Consider the following 23,290-nt stretch of genomic DNA (forward strand, 5'->3'; position numbering starts at 1 on the left):
TTTACTTTATGATGCTTAGTTATGAAAATTTGAGACTTCAGGGAGAGTAGACTTAATACATTTTAAAAATATTTTTGTTAAGTGTCCTAAAAAGTGAGAAAAACTTTCTGGTGGAAGTTTTAATGTTTGGTGAATTGGTTTTCATTATTTGGTGAAAATATTTTAATTATTGACACTATTAAAAGTTAAAAATGAAGTAGTATTTGTAGTGGTAAATTTGCCCAGTGTTGGTAAAGATTTTACTTGCAAAATTATTGTATTTGTCCACTTATAACATGGTTTTGTTTTTTAGAGTTTATTTCCACAATTGCTTTAAAGTCATAAAGACCTTGTCGTGGGAGAAAAAGATGACTTCTGAAAGTCTGCTCTGATGATCTGAATTTGTCTCATTTTCAAATTTGCTTTAGAGACAATGTTGAGGTTATGACTGGATTTTAAAGTTAGCCTCTAAACGATCCCTTCTGTATCTTTTCTAGGTTAGGTAGAGGAACGTCTTCTCTCATTGCGGGTTGCGGCCTTTGGTAAGAGCATGTCGTCCATCTTGCCATTCACTCCACCGGTTGTGAAAAGGCTGCTGGGATGGAAGAAATCAGCTGGTGGGTCTGGAGGAGCAGGCGGAGGAGAGCAGAACGGACAAGAAGAAAAGTGGTGTGAGAAAGCAGTTAAAAGTTTGGTGAAGAAGCTAAAGAAAACAGGACGATTAGATGAGCTTGAGAAAGCCATCACCACTCAAAATTGTAATACTAAATGTGTCACCATACCAAGGTAAGTGTCGATAGAGCAGAACCTCTGTGGTCATACTGTTGAAAATTGCTTAAAGGAAGCCAAAGGAAAGTTACTGAAATTTTTATAGTCAAGTCACCTGTAAATAGTGATTATTAAAACATATGACCACTCTTCTTAACCTGGCGTTTCAGTTTTGTTTGACTAGTTAAGACTTGTTTGTTTTACAAGTCATTTTCTTGAACAATGAAGTTTAATCAAGCAAAATAAAATACTTAGTTGTATTGTTTTATCTTCACTGCGTTCATTTACCCTCATTGCCTAAGTGCTTCATTGCAGCTTATCCTCATTTCTGGGATTGAACAACATTTGAATAGAGAGTCAAGGCTTTTCCTCTCATAGTGCAGTGGTGACTGAGTTTTCTCCCACCTTGGTCAAAAGTCCAGTCAATATAAGCGTTAACAGAGGCAGCTAACACTGTGGTGAATTTTATTTATATAATTTTTGTTTTGAGTTGCAGCTTTACTTCTTAGAAAGAACAGTCTAGGGGGCAGCTTCTTAGATGTCCAGAGAGTTAGAACCTGGCGCAAAGACCTACCTACCTCTTGTCTTAGAAGGGCCTGTTACTTAAGAGGTTGAAGTTTTATTAGTGTAAATTTAATTACTTGTAGATAAGTACCACTGTCAGAAATGCCGTTTCTTTAACAAAGTAGCAAGCGGTTTTTAAGTGTTTCACTACTATTGGTGGACATGACAGGGTTTTGGGGAGTGGCAGCATATAGCATTTTCTAAAATGACTTCTGGTGGTGTCAGACATGTGGGCTAGCATATAGCACACGAAACCATGCTACTTGATTGACAGATTTCCAGTGAGCTTTGGAAAATACAGTCTGCATGCTTGTTGATACTAGATCCCAGTAACACCAGCCTATCTACTCGCAGATAATAACAGTAGAATGTTTCCTGCTTTATTTGGTAGGTTAATTATCCATTTCTTTTATTTTACTTGGTTCATGTATATCTTAAATAAGAGTCACTTTTTTTGTTTATGCTTTTGTTTTACAAATGCTTATGAGGGCTTGCTGAATGCAGGGTGCTATTTCTAGGCCCTTGGGGGTACAGTCTGACCAAAACACACACAGTTCCTCCTCTTCTAAGGCATAGATCTACACTGGTAGATCTACTAAGCAAATGGGCAAATTGATATAATTTGAGATGGTAATGAGTACAAAGAAGACCATGACTGAGGGATAAAAAAGCTGCTTTGGATTGGATTGTGACACTTAAAACAGCTTTGAGAAGGGAGAGTCTTCTAGGAGAGGAAGGAGCTAGTGTAAAGACAGTCAGATGAGAAATAGCTTATTGTATTGGAGGATTTTAAAAGGAGCCCAGGAGAGATGGAGGAATACAAAATGAGTATAAAACTTGGAAGGAGTCAGATAATATGGCATTGTAAGGCACAGTGGGAGTTTGAATTTTAGTCTAAATATAATAGAAAGCAAAAAAGGATTTTTAAAGTTTTTTTTTTTATTTGAGAAGTGGGGGCTGTGTGTGTGTGTATGTGTATGTAGGTAGTAGACTGGACAGTGGGTCTGGAAGGAGGGAGATCAGGAGGCTAGTAAAGTAGTCTAAATGAGAGATGCTGGAGGGTAGACTGGCACGGTGGCTGTGCTAACACATGAAGTGGACAGATTTGATGGAGTAGAATTGACAGGACTTGGTAATGAATTGGCTAAGAATAAGTCAAGCTACATTTGCTAATTTTTCATTGTATAGTGCCTGGAATTTCAGTTCGGTAAACATTTATTAAAAACACCCACTACATGTGTGATATGCTCTTCCTCGCTAGAGTTAAAATATGGTCTTTGCTCTTGAGTTGCTTTCTAGTAAGGGAGATAAACTTTACAAAATAAAGAAGATCATTTCATAAGTACTGTAGGTGTTAAGAAAGATGTGTGCTCAGGGAGTTAGTCCAGAGGAGGAGAATTTTGCCCACCCTGCAGCTTTTGGAGAGTTTCCTTCTGGAAAAGGATTGATGCCAGAGCTGAATCTTGATGGGTGTAAAGGAGGGATTTAGTCAGGAGAGGCCGGGTTCTGCCAGAGTGGCCCTGCGGTGTTGAGAGTGACGCTAAGGGGGGCACTGCTGAAGGGTGCTAAGCTGGCTGGTGTCCTGGGAGGCTGTAAAGCGGAGGCGGGATGTGGCCCGGCTGAGGCTGTGTAGGTGGTAAGGAACCACAAGGTGCACCTCAACCTGAGCGTGGGTGAAGGTGGAGTCACCGAAGAGTCTCAGCTCGGCATGTGGCTGCAGGGAGGAGAATGGTTTGTGAGACTGTCGAGAGTGGGCGCAGGGAGACCGGTTGGTAGGTTCTCTTCCTCCTCCAGAGAAGCTGTGTGTGCCAGGAGCCGGGGAGCCACAGCTCTGCGCAGCCCGCCTCAGGCTGCCATTGCATTGCAGTGGTTCTGGACTGAGCGGAGCTGAGAGGAGAGCTGCACCATCCCTTCCTTTAAGGAGACAGTGATACAGTAGGTAGCGCCCGATGATTCAGATACGTGCAGGTCACCTTGGTCAACATTCTTTTCCTATTTTCCATTCTTCTTATAGCCTATTTTTAAAGATCTTTCCGTATTCTAGGGCTTTTCGATCATTAAAGACAATTTTTTTTTTTTTTTTACTCTTTTACCTGAACAGTGAAAGTCAAGTGGTGGTTGACCATTATTATGTTTTTTACAGTCAGAAGTTCTTTGAAGCTTGGAAACTTGGCTTGTCTAATTTGGTGGGTGTTTTTTTGTGTTTTGGCGGATTTTTTGGTAAGAAATGTAGATTTGTTAATACCGCTTGTTGTCTATCAAGAAGTTTAAGCTTCTTACACTATGGTTTGGTCCCATATATTTTATAGAGTTGGCTTTGTTTTTAGTAGGAGAACAGTTAATGTGTGTTAGATTATTAGTTATTTCTTAACTACTACATAGTGGTTGGGGAGTGGGGGCAGGAAAGGTCCATTTATGGGTAAATCCAAACCGTAGTTTAGGCAAAATTATTTAACATATGATACAGAATGGATTTACTGTATAAATTTATGTACTTAAAATTGCAAGAAAGTTGTTAATAAAAAATCTTAAGGTTTTACAAACCCCAAAATACAAATAAGTTCATCTGATGAAGAACATGAAACATAAATTACTTAATTTTTAAAAATGGCAAATGTTTTCTGTTAAAATATCTGTTGTATTGATTGTTAACTGTTTCTTCACCCTCGACCCCCTTTCTTTTAATCGTAAAGTGAGACTAAATTTAGGGCAGAAACAGCCCTGGCTCCATGTCCCTCCTACTCCTCATATAATTACTCAGCCTTCATAGTTTTGTCTCTGAAGGGATAGAAACTAGTTAGCACACACATGTCACTACATCTTCCCCGTTGTTGAATGTGGTGACACAAAGTGATTCATTGGTAGAACTTCACCTGTCAAGCTGCAATGAGCTGAATAGTACAAATAAAGCTTCATGAGGCTTTTATATCTCAAACATTTTTGAGACCAAGGAATGGAAGACAACTCAGTCATGAAATGAGAACGGCATTGATATTTGGGTAATGAATCAACCAGAAGAAGAAAAAGCTTTTAGTGTGTATTATCTACAATAAAGCAAAATCCAAACTGCTATAGGGTTGGAGACTCTAAAGTTAAAAGTAAGGGCCTGTGAGGTGTAACATGGCAATTTTATAATATCCATTATATGTAAATGTGTAGGAATGAAGAATTCATTTTCATAAACATAAATTATAAGGGGCTCGGGTGGTGCTTTGACCATGAAATCACATTTTTGATGTCTCATCCTAAGGGAACTGTCAGGAATATGGTCAAAGATTGCTGGTGTTCATTTCAGTTTTGTTTGTAATAGCAAAGAATTAGAAAAATCCCGATCCTGACCCTTAGTTTTCTTAACTCTAATAATAAAGGAAACTTACCAGCTCATTTTATACCAGAATTGAACATGAATAGTAAAAGTTTATACTAGTGTTACTTATAAAAATAGATGGAAAAATTATAAATAAATATCAGAAACTAGAGTTACTAAAAAAGTGACAAAATCATGACTAGGAAAGGTTTATTGCAGGAATGCAAGTATGATTCAACTACAGGAAATGTATTAATATAGATACTCTATAGTCCTATTTAAGAACAACTCTGATTATCTTGATGGATCTAGAAAGGTTTTTTTTTTTAAGATTGTATTTATTTGAGAGAGAGAGAGAGAGTTTGCACATGGGTGGGGTGGGGAAGGCACAGAGGGAGAGAGGGAGAAAGAATCTCCAGCAGACTTTGTGCTGAGCATGGAGCCCATTGCCGGGCTGGATCTCAGGACCCTGAGACCTTGACCTGAGACGAAACCAAGAGTCCGACGCTTGACTGACTGAGCCAACCATGCGCCCTCTAGAAAGAGATTTTTATAGAATTCCATATTTATTCGTTAACAAATTAGAAATAGAAATTTTCTTAACTTGATAAAACATACTTCTGAAAATGTTAACACTTAACCATGAATCTTTAGAGAGAATACACCAAATTGTTAATAGTGGTTATTTATGGATAATCTAAAAAAAAGGAATGTCCTATAGTTTTTTCTTAATATGTATATGTATATGTATATATATATATATATATATATATAAAAGTTTTTTACTTTTATAGCCAGCACAGTTAAATGTTTAAATAGGATTTTTGGGCGATACTTAAGCTATTCTTTTTTTTTTCAGTACTTAAACTGTTCTTATCTTTACTTTTTTTTACCCTTTGAAGTCATTTTTCTGTTAAAGGGCAATTAAATTTCCATTTTGTTAACATTCTTTTAGAAATACATACATTTATATCTGTATTTTCCTTCAAAAAGTATGTTCCTAAAAACAAAAACTAGTATGTATACATGATTCAGAATTCACCCACCTGTGATACAGTGGGAAATGTCTCCCCTACCCTAGTGTCCCCCATCTCCTTGCCCACTTTATTCAGAAATCCTTGTATTACCCACTTTTTATGTATCCTTTCAGGATAATATGTTTCTTTTTAATGCTGTTACTGATTTTTGGTTTTGTTTTCCATCTTCTAAAGTTTTAAACATCAGAGTACTTAAAGTAAATGTGGATTGTCAACTTTTATTTCTAACTTCATATTCCTACTCTTTTGCTTTTCTGTATAACCCAGGAAGAATTAAAGAGAAGTCTTTTTAAAAAACCCAAGCAGTGGTATTCTTCAATTCTTCTTAAACTAGTTCCTTTTAATTTTTCAGAAGAGAGTAAGAATAATCCTCTCTCCCTCATTCATAGATAGGTACATACAACTTATTAGTATCTGTGTGTGTGTGTGTGTGTGTGTGTGAGAGAGAGAGAGAGAGAGAGAGAGCGTGAGAGAGAATGTGAGAGAACTCTAAATTTGAGGTTTGGTAACCTGTTTTTGAGTCCACTTCAGTCCTGGGTGAATGTGGATCCTGAGGCACGTGACTACTTTTTACTATTCATCTGTGAAAAAGGGGTGGTAGGTACTGCCTGAGTATTTCCTCAGTACTACTTTTGGGTCCTTTGAAATAATATAAATTTGGTTTGTGAATTGTGAAGCTCTATAATCATGAATGTGATTTATTTGAACTATTCACAGATATTCCATGTCTTCATTCTCCTTCCAGTTTCTCTAAGAGGACTTAAATTGTAGACATTAAATTGTATTGTCTATGCTTAGAAGAAGTTTCTGCCAGGTGACATTGCATTATGTAGAATATAGTTTATTCAAATGTATAACATTTATTCATAAAATCAGAACAGTGAAACTTTTTATAGCTGCAAATGAGAACTTTGCAATTGCGGGTCACAGCTATCCTCTATCAGCCTCCAGTTTGTCATTTTCTGTGTGTTCTGTGTATAAGTTGTGCAAGCCCTTCTGAGGAAGGTGTAGGGCCCTATGAAACAAGTTTGAAAGATGCTTTAACCTTTATCTCGTACCTACATTTACAGTTAGGTGTTTTGAGGATGCTCTTGCTGCAGGATGCTGGTATTGAGAGCTCTTTTGTGTAGAGGATATATTCTTACATAGGACATTTTTATTATTTACCTTATCAGGGAAAACACCCTGCTGTAGGAATTTTGTCTCTTCATAAAATTACTGAATTGTACCCAGATTAATTAATCTCTGTAAATGTAATGTTTAACACCTGATGCACTAAATATCCTCTCCACTTTTCTTGCCCTATTAATGTACTGTCTTGGCTTTAAAGAATACATTCATCAACCTAGCTAAAATAATAGGCATTTAAGAAATTACAACCATTTTTTCTTTTGCCAGCATCCTTGGTCTGTTTCCAGTTGTATCTGGAGCCATTCCAGCTTGCCCAGACCGTTTCTGTGTTACTAACCACATTCTGGGAAGATCATAATTATTGGGGACAACATTTAACCGTGCTGTTTACTCCTTCTCTTTCCTGTCTTGCGGTGGAGTGTTTCCAGGCCTCTGTGGTCCCCACTAGTGATTCACAAGTAAATGTACCACCAGCTAAAGAACCTGAAATAGAAAGCACCACACATGGACCATGGAGATGGAAAGTAATAGTAAAACACCAGTTTAGGATATCCTGCAATCTGGTTTTAAATCCTCTGTGGTACTTGGGCTAAAATGACTGGATAGCACATGTTTCTTATGTTCTGTTCATTTCACTCTTTGATTTTTCCTTCCTTTTTCAATTTGGATATTTTCTGTTGACCTAACTTTGCATTTACTGATCCTGTTTTATGCTGTGTTTAGTCTGCTGTTAAACACATTCAATGAGTTCTTAATTTAAAATACTGTATTTTTCTGTTTTGGTATGTTCCTTTGATATTGTAGGTTCCAACTCTCATTTGAAATTCGTCATCTCTGTTTTCCTGAATTTTCTTTAGTATATTTATGATAGTTATTTTAAAGTCCGTATGCCAACTCTAATATCTGGATCATCTGTTAACCCGCTTCCATCATGGTCTGTTCATTCTTTTGATTATCGTTTTTCCCTGCCTCTTCATGTGCCATGTCGTTTTGATGGTCTGCCATATTATTGCGTATGAGGGAATGACAGGTGCTGCAAGTGATGCTTTCCCCAAAAAGTATTTGACCTTTCCTATGTCAGGTGGATAGAGGGGCTGATCCCCCTAATCTAAGTGGGGATTGAGCAGGATTGGGGCTCGGTTGCCATTTATTGTGATTCAGTCTACCACTGGCTCGTACCTTTTCCTTGAATAGGGCTTCCCTTTTCCTTGAATAGGGCTCCCCAGAGGCCTGGCAGGCCTCTGTCACCTGCCACAAACACCATGGGAGATTCACTTTTGTCCTTCTTTCCATGGTTTGAGTTTGGCTCTTGAGCCTCCTATGGATTACATCTTTACAATCTGGCAAACCTTTTTTTTTTTTTTTTAAAGATTTTATTTATTTTTTGACAGAGAGACAGCTAGAGAGGGAACACAAGCAGGGGGAGTGGGAGAGGGAGAAGCAGGCCTCCCACAGAGCAGGGAGCCTGACGCGGGACTCGATCCCAGGACCCTGGGATCATGACCTGAGCTGAAGGCAGACGCTTAACAACTGAGCCACCCAGGTGCCCCTGGCAAACATCTTTGAGGGAGGAGAATCCTGTGATTGTTCAAAGTTTTGTTATTTTCTTCAGTAGAGTTTCTCTTCCCAGACCAAGCCTGACCTTCATCCTATTCCTAGAATCTGCATATGAGCTCTGGGAAGGGAATGACAGGCAGTCCTCAGTTCACCTAGAATATTTTCCTTCTCCTTCGTGTGTGTGTGTGTGATTTTATTTATTCATTTGAGAGAGAGAGAACACGAGCAGGGGGAGGGGCAGATGTGGGGCTCGATCCTGGGACCCTGGGATCATGACCTGAGCCCAAGGCAGACGCTTAGCCGACTGAGCCACCCAGGTGCCCTCTTCTTCTTACAACTTCGATTCATTCTGTTCTGGTTATGTTAGCAGCTCTCCTTGTCTTTTTGCACAATTTTTGTTGTTGTTGCTATTTTTTTCCTCTAGTTGTTGCAACAGTGACATTAGCCTGCTATGACCTTTTATCTTACCTGGAAGTAGAATTGTTTTTTTTTTTTAAGATTTTATTTATTTATTTGACAGAGCGAGAGAGCACAAGCAGGGGGAGCAGCAGAGGGAGAGGAAGAAGCAGGCCCCCTTCTGAGCAGGGAGCCTGATGCGGGACTCAATCCCAGGACCCTGGGATCATGACCTGAGCCAAACACAGATGCTTAACCATCTAAGCCACCCAGGCGCCCCTGGAAGTAGAATTGTAACAGAATGTTCAAATGGGGACACCTCTGGTATTTATTCAGAGACCCCCAAATCTGAGATCAGTAGATTGCAAGTAACCTATATTCAACACTGAGGTGCAGTAGACCATTCAGCGGCAGGACTTGCAGACGGGATTCCAGAGACAGTTGTGGCTATGGTTAACCCATCACTCACTTCTAGGCTATATAGAAGAAATGCAGGAGCTTGTAAGAGGGATCCCATATGAGAATTTCTTTGCAGAACGCAGTATATGCTGTGGCATTTCCCCTTTCTTTCGTCCACATTGAGGGGCTTCAGGAGAACGTACCCATTTGACTTGCTGAGGTTTGGGAAATAAAAAGACCGGTACCTGCCTTCCACCTGAAAATGGCTAACAAGTGAGAGGCCAGATAGAGCTGCCCCTGCATCAGTAGAATGAAGAGCAGGCACAGTGAGAAGAGCCAGCATGTTCAGAGTTTGATGGATCAGAGATGCACAAGTTTTCCCAAGGTCCAGACTTTACACTAAGGTAGTTGAAGTTGTCTCAAAATGATCAAGAGGCCCAACCTGGAGTGTTGCAGTGGCCCAGGCAGACCAGCCAGGGAAGTACCTGCACCAGGAGCTGACTGCAGGTAAGAGGCAGCACTGGCCTTCTGAGCCTCACAGGACGTCAGCACCACATTGCTGTCACATCAGCTCTCAATCTGGTCGGCCCCATAAGGCTGCTCCTTTTTCCTCTAAAACCCCCTCTTAAAAATAAGAGCTGCAGAGTCCCGGAGGAGGTGGGGTTAGCAAGATTGGGAGGATAAAGTTTTCATTTTGTGCAGGGTAACATGTTAGTTTCTGAAGAGATCTACTGTTACTCCATACATCTGAGTAGGACTCGAGCAGCCCTAGGATCATTCCAAAATGTGACTGCTGGAAGGAGAGCAGGTGGACAAGAGCTTTTTGGAGTGTGAAAGGGCGTGAGAGTGGGCGGGGTTCACCGAGTCTGCTTGTCGAAGAAGCCGTCTATGTTCTTGTTTTTGAAAACTTTCGGGAGTCCAAGGTTAGTGGGGCTGGCGATGGATAGAATATATGAGAGTGGAGGGATGGTACATTACCATTTTCACAACGCATGAAACTTCTTTTCTGAATGTAATTGACCATGATACCTGTCAGATTTTCCAATGAGGCTTTATTTCCCAAGAGGCGATTTTATTATAATTGGAGTTTCCTTCTTTACCATCTTTTTTCCCCCCTTTAAACAGTTATACTAGTCTTTCAGAATCCAGCTGTAGCTCTGCTGTTGAGTCATTATGGGAAGCACTGCGGAATGGTGGTCTTCAGGCCCTTAGGAAACTGATCATGCATAATGTTACATTAGAACTATGTAAGATTTTTGATTAACTCCCTCCTCCCATACTTTTTTCTTTTATGAGCTTTGCTTCTTTGTATGACTTTATACGTTTGTAAGAAGATATAATTTCTCCCTGACTTGGTTTACTTCCAAGTTTGCTAGGCCAATGCAGGAGAGCAGGTGAAGGGAGGCTATATTTGTGTTAAGGACAGTGTGAAAGTTCAGAGTTCGATACTGAACAAAATTTATAAAGAAAAATATTTTAAGAACTTGAGAGAATTTTTTCCTCATTGTTTTTATGTGATGGCTCGTATAATTTGCATTAACAGTTGTAAGTAATACATTTGTCTATGTATATTACCTATACATTATAACTTCTTCATGTAAAAACATTGTCAACTTCAAAGTGTTTACAAATGTGAGTTGATTTTTATTTTATACGATGCTAATTTTTAAAAATGTCAGATTAAAAAACCTTTCTTTACAACCAAATACAAGCACCACAAAAATGTATGACTTAGAAAGTTGAGTTTTTACAGAATTCTATTCTGTATTTTAATTCTTGTTTTATCTATTTAATTTAAAAGATTGGAATGATACGTACTTATATTTTCCATTAGGATTTTTTTTTGTCATTTAGGATACATTTTTAATTGTTAAAAGAATATATAAAAATTTCGAAAATCTATTAGCTACATTATTAAAATAAATATTCTGAGCCCATTTTATTAGCTTTTTTTTTCGTAAGTGAAAAGTTTGTTTTTGGATGAACTTGAAATATTTTGAGCAACTATTTTTAGAATTGATACTTAATTAAAAAAATTTTTTTTTAAAGATTTATATATTTGAGAGCAGGAGTGAGTGTGAGGGGGTGGGGGAGGGGCAGAAGGAGAGGGAGAATCTCAAGCCGACTCCCTACTAATCGAAGACCCAGATGCAGGGCTCGATCTCACAACCCTGAGATCATGACCTGAGCCAAAATCAAGAGTCTGACCCTTAACTGAGCCAACCAGGCCCCCCTAGAATTGATACTTAAAATCAATTGTAGGGACTTCAGTGATAGGGACTATTTTATTTGTGTGGGAGATGTTTTTCAAAGGCAGTTGGAACATCTAGCAAGGTCTCAAAGTAGTGTTTTCAATATAACATTTAGAGGTAAAGGTGAAATATTTTTTCAATCCTTACTTGGTCTTTCTGCTTCTAAGAACTATACCAAACCAAAGAAGAATAAGAGTTACCAGTTTTATCCTTCTAGGACTTTGACCATAGGGATTCTGTTGTCTCCTCCTATTTTGATTTGGGAGTGGCTGTGCCAATTTACTTGTCTAAAGAATTTTTTCCCCCCCAGACGCCTGGGTGGCTCAGTCAGTTAAGCGTCTCCCTTCAGCTCAGGTCATGATCCCAAAGTCCTGGGATCGAGTCCCGTGTCGGGCTCCTTGCTCAGCAGGGAGCCTGCTTCTCCCTCTGCCTGCCGCTCCCCCTGCTTATTCTCTCTCACTCTCTTTCTGACAAATAAAATCTTTAAAAAAAAAAAAAATTTTTTTTTTTTCCCCTGAGAAAATTAACTCATCGCAAAATCTCTAATTTTTATAATTAAGCACATTCTATGAAGGTTTTACTTACCTGGGATACTATACTAAAGTTACTGTTTTAGTTTTGTCTTGCTGTGTTTTTATTGTTTGTTTTTAATAACTATATAAGAGGCAGAATAGCGTTGGTAATTAAGAATGCAACCTCTTCTGGCCACTTGCTGGCTGCATGATGACATGTGACTTTACTTCTGTGCTTCCACTACCTCATTTGTCCAGTGGGGATAACAGTGCCTGATTCATGGGTTGTTGGAAGGTCAAGTGATTTAATATGTGTAAGGGCTTAGTGCTGATACGTGCATTGTAAAATGACCTCTCTGAAGTGCTGACATCAAGAAGCCATAAACATAAATGTGTACCTGCTTAACAAAAAAGCTTTAAAATATGTGTAGTAAAACTTGGAAGAATTAATGGGTCAAAATCACAAATCCACAGTTACAGTTGGAGAGTTCAGTTAGGCCCCAAAAAATCAGTAAAGACATAGAAGATCTAGATTACACTGTTAACCACTGACTTGATGTTTATAGACTACTAAATCTAATATCAGTATAATACAGTCTTTTCAAGTGCTCATGGTAACTATACCAGGAAAGACTGTTTGCAGGGCAGAAGTCTCAATAAATTTTAAGAGGTTGAAATCAAAAAAGTATATTCTCTACCAACAACAGAACGAAATTAGAAATCAATACCAATAAAACATCTTAAAAAATGGAGATTAAACGACACAGCTCTTTGACCCATGGGTTATTTAGAAGAAAACCATGAGAGAAATTACAATATAATTCAGACTAAGTGATAATGAAATTACAGCATATCAGATATGTGGGATGTAGCTGAAACTGTGCTTAAAGGGAAATTTATAGCTTTAAATAACCATATTAGAAAACTTACCTAAGACTTCATGTAAGAAAGTAGAAACAAAAGTCAAAGAAAATGGAAAGTAAGTAGAAGGGAAAAAAAATAATAAGAAATCCGTGATTAGAAGAAAGACAGTAGAGGTAATTATCAATGCCAAAAGCTGGTTCTTTAGAAAGAGCAAAAAGTTGGTAAACCCCTCTTAGACTAATGGTGAGAAAGAACATGATAGAGACCATAAACATAAATTACCTCTGTTAGAAATGAAATGTCCTACAGACATTAAAAGCCTAATATGCATATATTTTAAATAACTTTATGCTATTAAGTTTGAAATGGTCAACTTTCTTAAAAAATGTTATCCTAGCTGATGAAAGAAGAAATGGAAGATTTGGGTAGCTCTGTATCAATTAAAGAAATTGAATTCATGGGGTCCCTGGGTGGCTCGGTTGAGCCATCTGCCTTTGGCTCTGATCATGATCTTGGGGTCCTGGGATCGAGCCCCATGTCCAGCTCCCTGCTCAGCATGGAGTCTGCTTTTTCCTCTGTGCGCCCCCCCCACTCATGCTCGCTCGCTCTCAGAAGAATAAATAAAATCTTTAAAAAAAGAAAACTGAATTCATAATTAAAATCTTTACCACAAAGAAAACTACTGGTGTGGGTGGCTTTCCTGGTAATTTCAAACATTTGAGCAAGAAATAATATCAGTCTTACAGAAACTCAGAAAAAAAGTTCTCTTATGAGGCCAACATAACCCCAATGCCAGAACTTGGCAAAGACAGCATCCAGAGGAGAAAATTTATGGATTAATATTTGTCAAAAAATTGTTAAAATAAACAGCAATATATAAAAAGAATACTTCACAGGTGAGATTTATCCCAAAAATGCAAGTTTAATTTATAAATTTCAAAAATTAGTGTAATTCACTGCACTAACAAAGGAGAAAAAGCATAAGATCACCCCACTTGGTCAAAAGCAATTGACAAAATTCACCCATTCATGATAAACACCCCCAGCAAACTAGAAATGTCAAGAGATTTCCTCAGTGTGATAAAGGACATTTAAGAAAAACTGACAGCTGAGAGAATCATAAAATAGTGTTTTCCCAATATTAGAATCAGGACAAGGATGTCTGTCCACTCTTGTGTCTTCAATTCATTATTTTAGTGGAGGACCTAGCCAGTGGAATATGAAATGTAAAAGGCATAAAGATCTGAAAGATTGGGTCAAAACTTGGTTTTTGTAGATGACATGATCATGTAAGAAACCTTTTAAAAGCAATCTACAAAAACATCTAAAAGAAATGATTAAATTTATTAGCAAGGCTGCACTTTACAGATCCAGTGTCTAAAAATCCATTTTTTCATAAATATGGAAGTGATATTAAGAAACCAGTGCTGCGAATAGTATCAAACTTAAAAATAGTCTCAATAAAATTTTTAAAAGACACAAGATCTCTACACTGAAATTTCAAAACCCTGATGAGGGAAATTAAAGATGAATGGATAGAGAATTCTTACATAGACAGGCTTTTACCAGAATGCCACTCCCTCAGATTACAGTTATAAACTGCACAAGATAAAAAGAAAAACATAGGGCACTAGAGAGTAAACAAAAATAGACTTCTTTTGGAGGAGATTTGACTCTTAGAAGAAAAGGTGAATTTTGTTTTTAATAAGCTTTTTTTTATCCATGCAGAATGTGCAGAGTAGCTAAAATTTCATTCCAAAACCCACTTTTTCTGTCCTGATAAACCAGAGGTTGGAGTTTGGGACAACCATAATGGCTGAAGAGTGAGGGGAAAATCCTAGCAAGGAAAGAGCTACAGAACAGAATGTGAGAGTCCCAGATTCTGCTTAAGAACGTCACCAAAATCACTGGACTGACCCCTGAACCCACACATATGTAGGGTAGACTTAGTGCATGCAGCCTAGTTAAAGGTAAAAAATGGATTTGAATTGTTCAAAGACAGAATTTGCAGTTTAAGTGCAAACAAATTAATTGCCAGCCAAAACAAAAACCGTTAACCCTTATTGGAGAAAAAGAACAGAATCTAGCATCTCTGTCACATACCAATCAGTGTCCGGCATATAGTCCCAAATTAGTCAACATATGAAGAACGAAGAAAATGTGACCCTGTCTCAATAGGAGACCAATGGAGACCAACCCTGAGATGACCTACATGTTGGAACTACCATGCAATAAATTGACATATTTATGAGTTGGAACACTCAGGAATATTAAGTCAATTTCTTCTAATTTAGTCTGATCCAAATCAATCTCCCTAAAGAGCTTTTTTTTTTTTTTCCTCATGTGTGTGGAAATGTACAGACTTACCCTAAAATTTACATGGAAATGCACAGGGCCTAGAATATCCAAAGCAATCTTGAGAAGAAAAAACAAAGAGGACTTAAATTACCTGACTTTAAGACTTTCCATGAAGCTACAGTAATCAGTACAGTGTGGTTCTGGCATAAAAACAAAAAGATAAATAGAATAGATAACCCCAAAGAGATAAGGTTATTTGATTTTTGACAGAGATGCCAAAGTGATCCAATAGGGACAGGAAAGTCTTTTTAACATATAATGCTGGAAGAACTGGATATCCATATGGAAGAATGAACTCTGATGCCACCTTACGCCATTCAAAAAAAAAAAAATTCCAGATCATAGTTCTCATCTAAAAGCCTATATAGGAGAATATATTCGTGAGTTGGGGATAGGCAAAGGTTATTGTGGTTTTTATATAGAAAGCGGTAAGAGGAATTTGATAAGTTAGACTTCATTAATACTAAAAGGATCTCAGAAAACATTAAGAAATGAATAAGCAAATCACAAAATAGAAGAAAATACTTGCAAAACCTTTCTGACAAAAGGATTGTATCCAGAATTTATAAAGAATTTCTGGAACTCAGAATCTAATTTTAAAAATGGGGAAAAAATTTAGGTACAAAAGAAGACATACCAATGGCCAGTAAACCAGTGGAAAGTGTGCAATATTGTTAGTCATCATGAAAATGCAAATTGAAACCACTATGAAATACCACTGCACAGCCACCAGAATGGCTATAATTAAGTAAACTGACCACAGCAAATGTTGTGGAGGCTGTGGAACAACCAGAAACTTTTCATATATTGAAGGAGGGAATATAAAATGGTACTTTCGACTTGGGAGAAAAGGTCTGGCACTTTCTTTTAAAACTAAACATGCATCTACCCAATAACCTCTAAGAATTTCACTTCTAGGTATTTACCCAAGACAGAACATGTGTCCACAAAAAGGCATGCACTTACTTGAATGCTCATGGCAGCTTTATTCATAATACCCCAGATCTGGCAACAGGTCGGTGTCCATTGGTAAAAAATAACTAAACAAATTGTGGTCTGTTTATGTAATGGAAAGTCCAAGCACCATTCAGTCACATGGGTGACTCTCAAAATCATTATGCTGAGTCAAAAAAGCCAGACCCAAAGGAGAATATACTGTATGATTCTATGCAGAAGTTCTAAAAGAGATTAAAGATATGGTGAAAAAAACAGATCCATGATTGCCTCAGGATGGGAGAGGGGATGGCAGGAATTGACTGATAAAAGGGCATTAGGGGCTTTCTGGGTGGATATTCTTGTCAGGGTTGGGGGTTAACACATTTTATGCAACGGATAAAACAAGATGGCACCATTAAGGTTTGTTTCATGTTATGTAATTTTACCTAAAAAAAAAAAAAAACAAGTGAGCAATGAATTCTAGTTAATATATGTATGTTTAAGTGTCTAGATTTGAGGAATCTGCAACTTAAATTTTAATATATCAAAAAATAAGGTGGGTTGATAAATAGAGGGGCAAGGACCAAGCATACCCCAGAACCTTTGTTGGAATTTTCCAGGGAAGCAATGGGCAATTCCAGGTAGGTATGCTGAGAGAGATTAGGTTTGGGTAGCTTGAATAATTTCATCAGGCTCTGGAACTAGGGGTCACTCCTAGTTGTCCAGTACCTAGCTCTAGGGTGATTTATGGCAGGAGGAATATTGGCATGATGTGTGAGAGTTTATTAGTTAGGGGTATGGGCTCTGGAGAGGTTGGTTTTTATGTGAGAAAGGTGCACTCCCGAGGGAGTCTCTTGCTCTCTCTAGGAATTAGCCCTGGGAGGAACAACCTCCCCATCAAGGCCCCAAATGCCAGAGTATTAAGAATACAGAAAAGAAGAAAATATACTCAGTACATACTACTATAAAAGTTTGAAATCATTCATTTACACTATCATTCTGCAAAAGTGTGTACCTTGAAAAATTTAGGCTCTTAAGCCAGCCAGAAATGGATATAAGTCCTGGCTCTTACTTCAATAGCTCTGTGACCTTTTGAGTTATTTAACTGCTCACATTTATTTCTTTATTTGAAAATAATGGTAATGTGAATTCACTTTATAGGGTTGATATGAGTATAAAAGATAGTATATGTAAAGCACTTTGAATATGCTAGGTACATAGCAAATGCTTAAAATAAGTGTTGGCAATTTTTCTTTTTTCTTTCTTTTTTTTTTTTTTTTAAAGATTTTTTATTTATTTGACAGAGAGAGATACAGCGAGAGAGGGAACACAAGCAGGGGGAGTGGGAGAGGGAGAAGCAGGCTTCCTGCTGAGCAGGGAGCCCGATGCAGGGCTCGATCCCAGGACCCTGGGATCACGACCTGAACCGAAGGCAGACGCCCAACGACTGAGCCACCCAGGCTCCCCTCTTTCTTTTTTTTTTAAGATTTATTTATTTGAGAGAGAGAGCACGCATGCGTGTGGTGGGGAAGAGCAGAGGGTGAGAGAGAATCTCCAAGCAGACTCTGCGATGAGCGCGGACCCAGATGCAGGGTTCGATTTTTCAACCCCTGAGATCATGACCTGAGCAGAAATCAAGAGTCAGATGCTTAATTAAGGCACCCCTAAGTGTTGGCAATTTTTAAAGTTTTCTGTAGCCAATGAAAATTTCTTTTTTTTTTTTTAAGATTTTTATTTATTTATTTAACAGAGATAGCACAAGTAGGCAGAGCGGCAGACAGAGGGAGAGGGAGAAGCAGGCTCTCCGTTGAGCAGGGAGCCCAATGCGGGGCTCGATCCCAGGACCCTGGGATCATTACCTGAGCTGAAGGCAGCCGCTTAACCGACTGAGCCACTCAGGCGCCCCAACCAATGAAAATTTCTTAATTGTTCACTTGGACCCTTTGCTGATTTGTTAAGGACAAGATTGTTCCTAAAGCTTCTGATAGAAGGAAGGCAAAAAAAAAAAAAAATCTGGAGGTGGGCATTTTCTTTTTTTTTTTTTTTTCTGTTTCCCACCCCTTAGCTGCAGAGTGGTGATGAAGTACACAGACAGTTATAGTATGTGTAATTACAGAGACACATGGTCTTTTTATTACAACGATCAGTTCTTGATTCCTGAGCTATTTAAAATATAAATGTTAGTCCCTGCTAGTTACATATGAAATGAAAGGGGTGTTTTGTTGTAAGGAGAAATAATTACAGATGGGTAGTTACAGATTGTTCCATGAAGTCCATATTTCTTGAGTATATCTGTAATCGAGCTGGAGCCTCGAGTGAAGTTTCTTTTGCTGATACCATTCTGCTAATTTGTTAACCCCTTTAATTTTAGTGTTCAGCATGCTTTATAATCTTGACAAGCTGGATTCTTACTCGTTTTGATTTGTAGAAGAAATATACTCTTTAGGCAAGAAGGTATTGAAAAATAATAAATTGGTAAAACAGTGTAAGGTTTATTACTTGACACTGGTAGTTGAACTGCTGCAGTAAATCATGCAAATATGAGAAGAACAGTAAAACTCATAGTTTATAGGATTCTGTGGTCTGAGCCTTCAGTCTTGAACTTAGTTTTCATCATTTCTCTTTTGTCTCCTGATAACAAGTATATAAATAAATATACATGTCCTTAATATAGACAGTATATTAACAAACATAATGTCTGTTTGAAAGAAGTACAAAATGTTAATGTAGATGCGTATAGAAAATACCTCTGCATGTATATAGTTGGTAAATTGTACACTAGACTTAAAATTTTAACTTCAGTTTTCAAAGGTCAGTTTATTCTTAGATGAAGAAAAGCATTAAGCGTTAATTTTACTGATATTTATAAAAGTGATTACTAGGGAAATTCTGTAAGAATTTCTGCCAGACTTAATAGCAAGTAAACCTAGCTAATTATCTGACTAGTCCAGTGATCAGTAATACATTGTGTGCCACGCAAACTTTTTGGCACTTTAGTGTCCTGATGATTGTAATAGCTGTTTTAACCTCTTTTCTCCAGATTTTTTAAGATTCAGTCAGTATATGCAAGAAGCTTACACAGTTGCTAGGGGATAATCTGCCTGTAAGAAATTGTGTTCCATACAAAGACTGCAGGACTTTGCATGAGATTCTCAAATGGGCATGCTTGCTCATCTGTGTATTGATGCAGAGACAGCATTGTAGATGATTTATGGTCTATTACATCCTATTTAAACATGTTTGCAATATTCTATGTTAATTGCATTAGTGAACAATATCAAGCTTTGATCGGTCGGAATTTATCTGAGACAAGTTCATGTTTTTAACCATTAATATGATATTTTTTAGTACTCAATTTTTAGAATGTCCTGAAGTCAGATGGTCAAATAAATTTAGGAAGTGTTGAGCTAATGTGTTTGGGATAGTGCTAAGATAATATTAATGATAATAAAATTCAGTACTTTCTTCGGGATATATTGTTGATTTCACCAAGTGTGTGTATTAGTTTAGCCTTCTCAGACCTATCCTCTATTATTCTTACTTGTAAACAGTTTGATATGCATGTAGATGCTTTTCACATTCAAGTAATGTACAGACATTTCTGTGGCTTCCCTTAATAGTGTTTAAATATATAGGAACATAATTTAGTGAGGAGTCTGGGTGGTTCAGTCTGTTAAGCGTCTACCTTTGGCCCAGGTCATGATCTCAGAGACCTGGGATCGAGCCCCTTGTCTCAGCGGGGAGCCTGCTTCTCTCTCTCCCTCTGCCATTCCCCCTGCTTGAGCTCTCTTGTGCTCTCTCTCTCAGATAAATTCTAAAAAAAAAAAACTAATTTAGTGTAAACTTTAAGCTTATCAGAAAAGGCTAATTTATACTGAGCTCTGTAACTAAGAAAATTCTAACGTCATTTTAACAAATGATGCCTTTTTTGTTAATACTGATTTTCTGTTTCCATTTGTGATTGTGGTACTGCATGCTACCCATGACTAGGGTTCTTTTGAGGTCTGTACTACCCTGTGCTCTGTGTTGCTAAATTCTACTTCTTTTCTCTGCAACTACTATGAAACATTTAAATAGCACACACCCTGATTCATTTGGCCTTTCAAATGGTGTGATGTCATCATTTCCATGTTAAGTCAATCTCTCTACTTACCCTTGGCACTGAGGTGTTTGTAACAGACCCAAGCCCAGACACTGCCGTGATGAAGCAGTAAAGACTGGTGCTTATCCAGTGACCCAGGATACGGGGATATGGAAGTTACTGTTTTCTCACAATAAAAATGTATCAAGGTATTGTAGGAACCAGACAGACCCTTGAAAAAAGTACTATATTTGAGGTGCCCACAGATCTCTAGGCTTTAGTCATAGAAATGCTGGTGTAGTTGGTATTAAAGTAAAAGCTCAGAAAGCTCTTGGTAGAGTGGAAAGCATTGTTTGGTAAGATGTGGATTAGAATCCTGACCCTGCCACTTGTTAGGTGTATGACCTTGGTGAGGGTATTTTATTTTCTTTCTGAGGCTGAGTTTTCCCAAATTTAAAATGAAATAGTAATACATAGCTTGCAGGTTATTACAAAGGTCCATGATGTAAAGTCTTACACGGTACCTGACACGTAGTCGCTAACGCGTGAAAGTAATTGTTACTACATATTTCACTGAGTCTAAGATGAACATATTTTCACTTTGGGATGCATCTTGTAAATAAAATTAGAAGTGTTTTCTTTTACATTAACACAAAATAATGTATTTTAAATAGATGATATTCTAGATTTATTGGAATAGGGAATGTATAAAAGAGCTTTCATATAGTTGTTACAGTTAGTGCTCTTTCTTTAACATTTTTCCTGCATTCGTTTCTTTTATTTTTTTATTTATTTATTTTTAAGATTTTATTTATTTATTTTACAGGGAGAGATACAGCAAGAGAGGGAACACAAGTGGGGGGGTGGGGGGGGGAGAGGGAGAAGCAGGCTTCCTGCAGAGCAGGGATCCCGATGCGGGGCTCGATCCCAGGACCCTGGGATCATGACCTGAGCTGAAGGCAGACGCTTAACGACTGAGCCACCCAGGTGCCCTACATTTGTTTCTTTTAATATTTTTCAGGAACTGTCCATACTTGAAATTGTAACTTGCCCCTCCTTATTAACAAACTGAAAACCTGAGAGAGCCATTTTTCTGCACTGTTATTTAAAATACATGCTTTAGTGTGACTAGGAGTATTGTGATCCAGTTTTTATGCTCAACAAATACTAATTTAGTCTACCTTGTTGCTCATTGGTAGATACACAGACATCTTTGGGAGCTCAGGGTCTTACAGGCAAAATAAAATGTGGTTATAGAAAATCAATGCTTAAGGAAGGAGGGGGTGATTAAAACCACCTGATTTAAATCCCCTAGATTGCTAGGTCTTAAAAATTGCCCTGAATTTGGTAGGCATACCTAAAGAATTAGTAGTTAAGTCAACAAGTGGCTAGGAAGGGGCTATTGACATAAATGCATGTGGAAGAAAATGGGTTCCAAAGGCCTATGTTAGAGAGAGAAGACATTGTGCCCGAGGAAAATGAACAGGACTCTCACTGGCACTTTATCATCTCCTACAGTAATGCCCAACGTGAGCTGAAATGACGCAGAATAGGAAATAACAGTTTGTACTTCTTATGCTTAGTTATCTAAGGTTAGAAGCATATCTTTTTATAGAAATGTCAAGATGTTTTGACTTGCATTTAATTCTGTGGCAGTATTTTGTTTCATTTGTTTAATTTTGGAAAAAGGCAATATATTCACATGGTTTAAAAATCTGTATATGTATACACATATATGTGTATACATACACATATACACCATACATTTGTATGTATGCATGCATACATACAAACAGAACAAACATACATTGAAAACTCTTCTTCCCCTCCTCCACCTCAGATAACCCATTCATGGTGTGTGTGTGTGTGTGTGTGTGTGTGTGTGTCCTGAGGCATACACATATACATACTTTTTTTTTTTAAAGATTTCATTTATTTATTTGAGAGAGAGAGAATGAGAGAGAGCATGAGAGGGAAGAGGGTCAGAGGGAGAAGCAGAAGCAGACCCCCTGCTGAGCAGGGAGCCCGATGTGGGGCTCGATCCCGGGACTCCAGGATCATGACCTGAGCCGAAGGCAGTCGCTTAACCAACTGAGCCACCCAGGCGCCCGATACTTTTTTTTTTTTAAGAGAGTAGCTTACTATACATACTGTGCTTGCTTTTTTCACTTAATATGATTTTTAGAGATTTTTCCCTATAAGTTCATAGGGAGCTTTATCATATACTAAATTATTATATGAATATTTTTTTGTTGCTGATTTTCATTCTGAGTTTTGTCTAATTGAGTTCTTTTTTTTTTTTTTTCTTGGGTTTTTTGTTGTTAGTTTTTTTAGGTACAGTTTTCAAATGGCAAAGTACATAAATCATAAGTGCACAATAAGATGATATTTGACAAATGCGTTTACACTGTATCAAGATAATAGAACATTTTCATCATCCAGAACATTCTTTCCTGTGCTTTCCCAATGGTTTTTGAGGCAACCACTGTTTGAATTTTTTTTTTTGCTTTCAATTTGTTTTTTTTTTTTTCCCCTTCTAGAACTTCATGTGAATGGAATCATTCAATATCTAGTCATTTATGTTCAGCTTCTTTTAGCCAGCTAAGTATTTCTGAGATAAACACATCTCACCCGTGTTGTAATTCTTCTTTTCCAAGATTGTTTTGCTATTTAGGATCCTTTGCATTTCTAACCAGCTTGTCAATTGTTATAAAAATGCCTTGCTGAAATCATGATTGCAATGGATTTGGAAAAAATATAGACCAAATATTATTAGGGAATTAGGGAAGATAGAAATCTTAAGTCATTTAATATTTAGATATAGTGTATCTCTTTGTATACTTAGGTTTATTTAATATCTTTCAGCACAGTTTTCAGATGTTAGTGTATATAGGCCTTGTATATTTTGCTTTAAACCTTTTGTCTAAATGTTTTTTTGACACTATTGTAAATGGAATTTAAAATTTTAATTTTCAAATTGTTTATTGCTAGTATATAGAAATATAATGGATTTTTATAAGTTGCCCTTACATCCTGCAGCATTGCTAAATTTACTAATGAGTTCTAGAAGTTGCTTCAGAGATTTTCTATATAAACAATTATATCATTGTCCAAAAAAAGCAGGGCTTTTGTTCCAGCTTTCTTGAGAT

At 37.5% G+C, this 23,290-nt stretch overlaps 1 protein-coding gene across 1 annotated transcript in view; it reads left to right on the plus strand.

Moving 5' to 3' along the window:
* The window catches only part of SMAD2 (SMAD family member 2), a gene marked incomplete at its 3' end in the record, with an annotated part of 75,599 nt that overhangs the window by 22,829 nt on the left and 29,480 nt on the right, over positions 1-23,290 (plus strand). Inside the window, exon 2 of the mRNA XM_021686345.2 lies at positions 477-765. Within this exon, the coding sequence (XP_021542020.2) occupies positions 530-765 (236 nt within the window). The remainder of the gene's footprint in view (positions 1-476; positions 766-23,290) is intronic.

The sequence above is a fragment of the Neomonachus schauinslandi genome, chromosome 14 (assembly GCF_002201575.2).
Source record: "Neomonachus schauinslandi chromosome 14, ASM220157v2, whole genome shotgun sequence".
Taxonomy (NCBI): domain Eukaryota; kingdom Metazoa; phylum Chordata; class Mammalia; order Carnivora; family Phocidae; genus Neomonachus; species Neomonachus schauinslandi.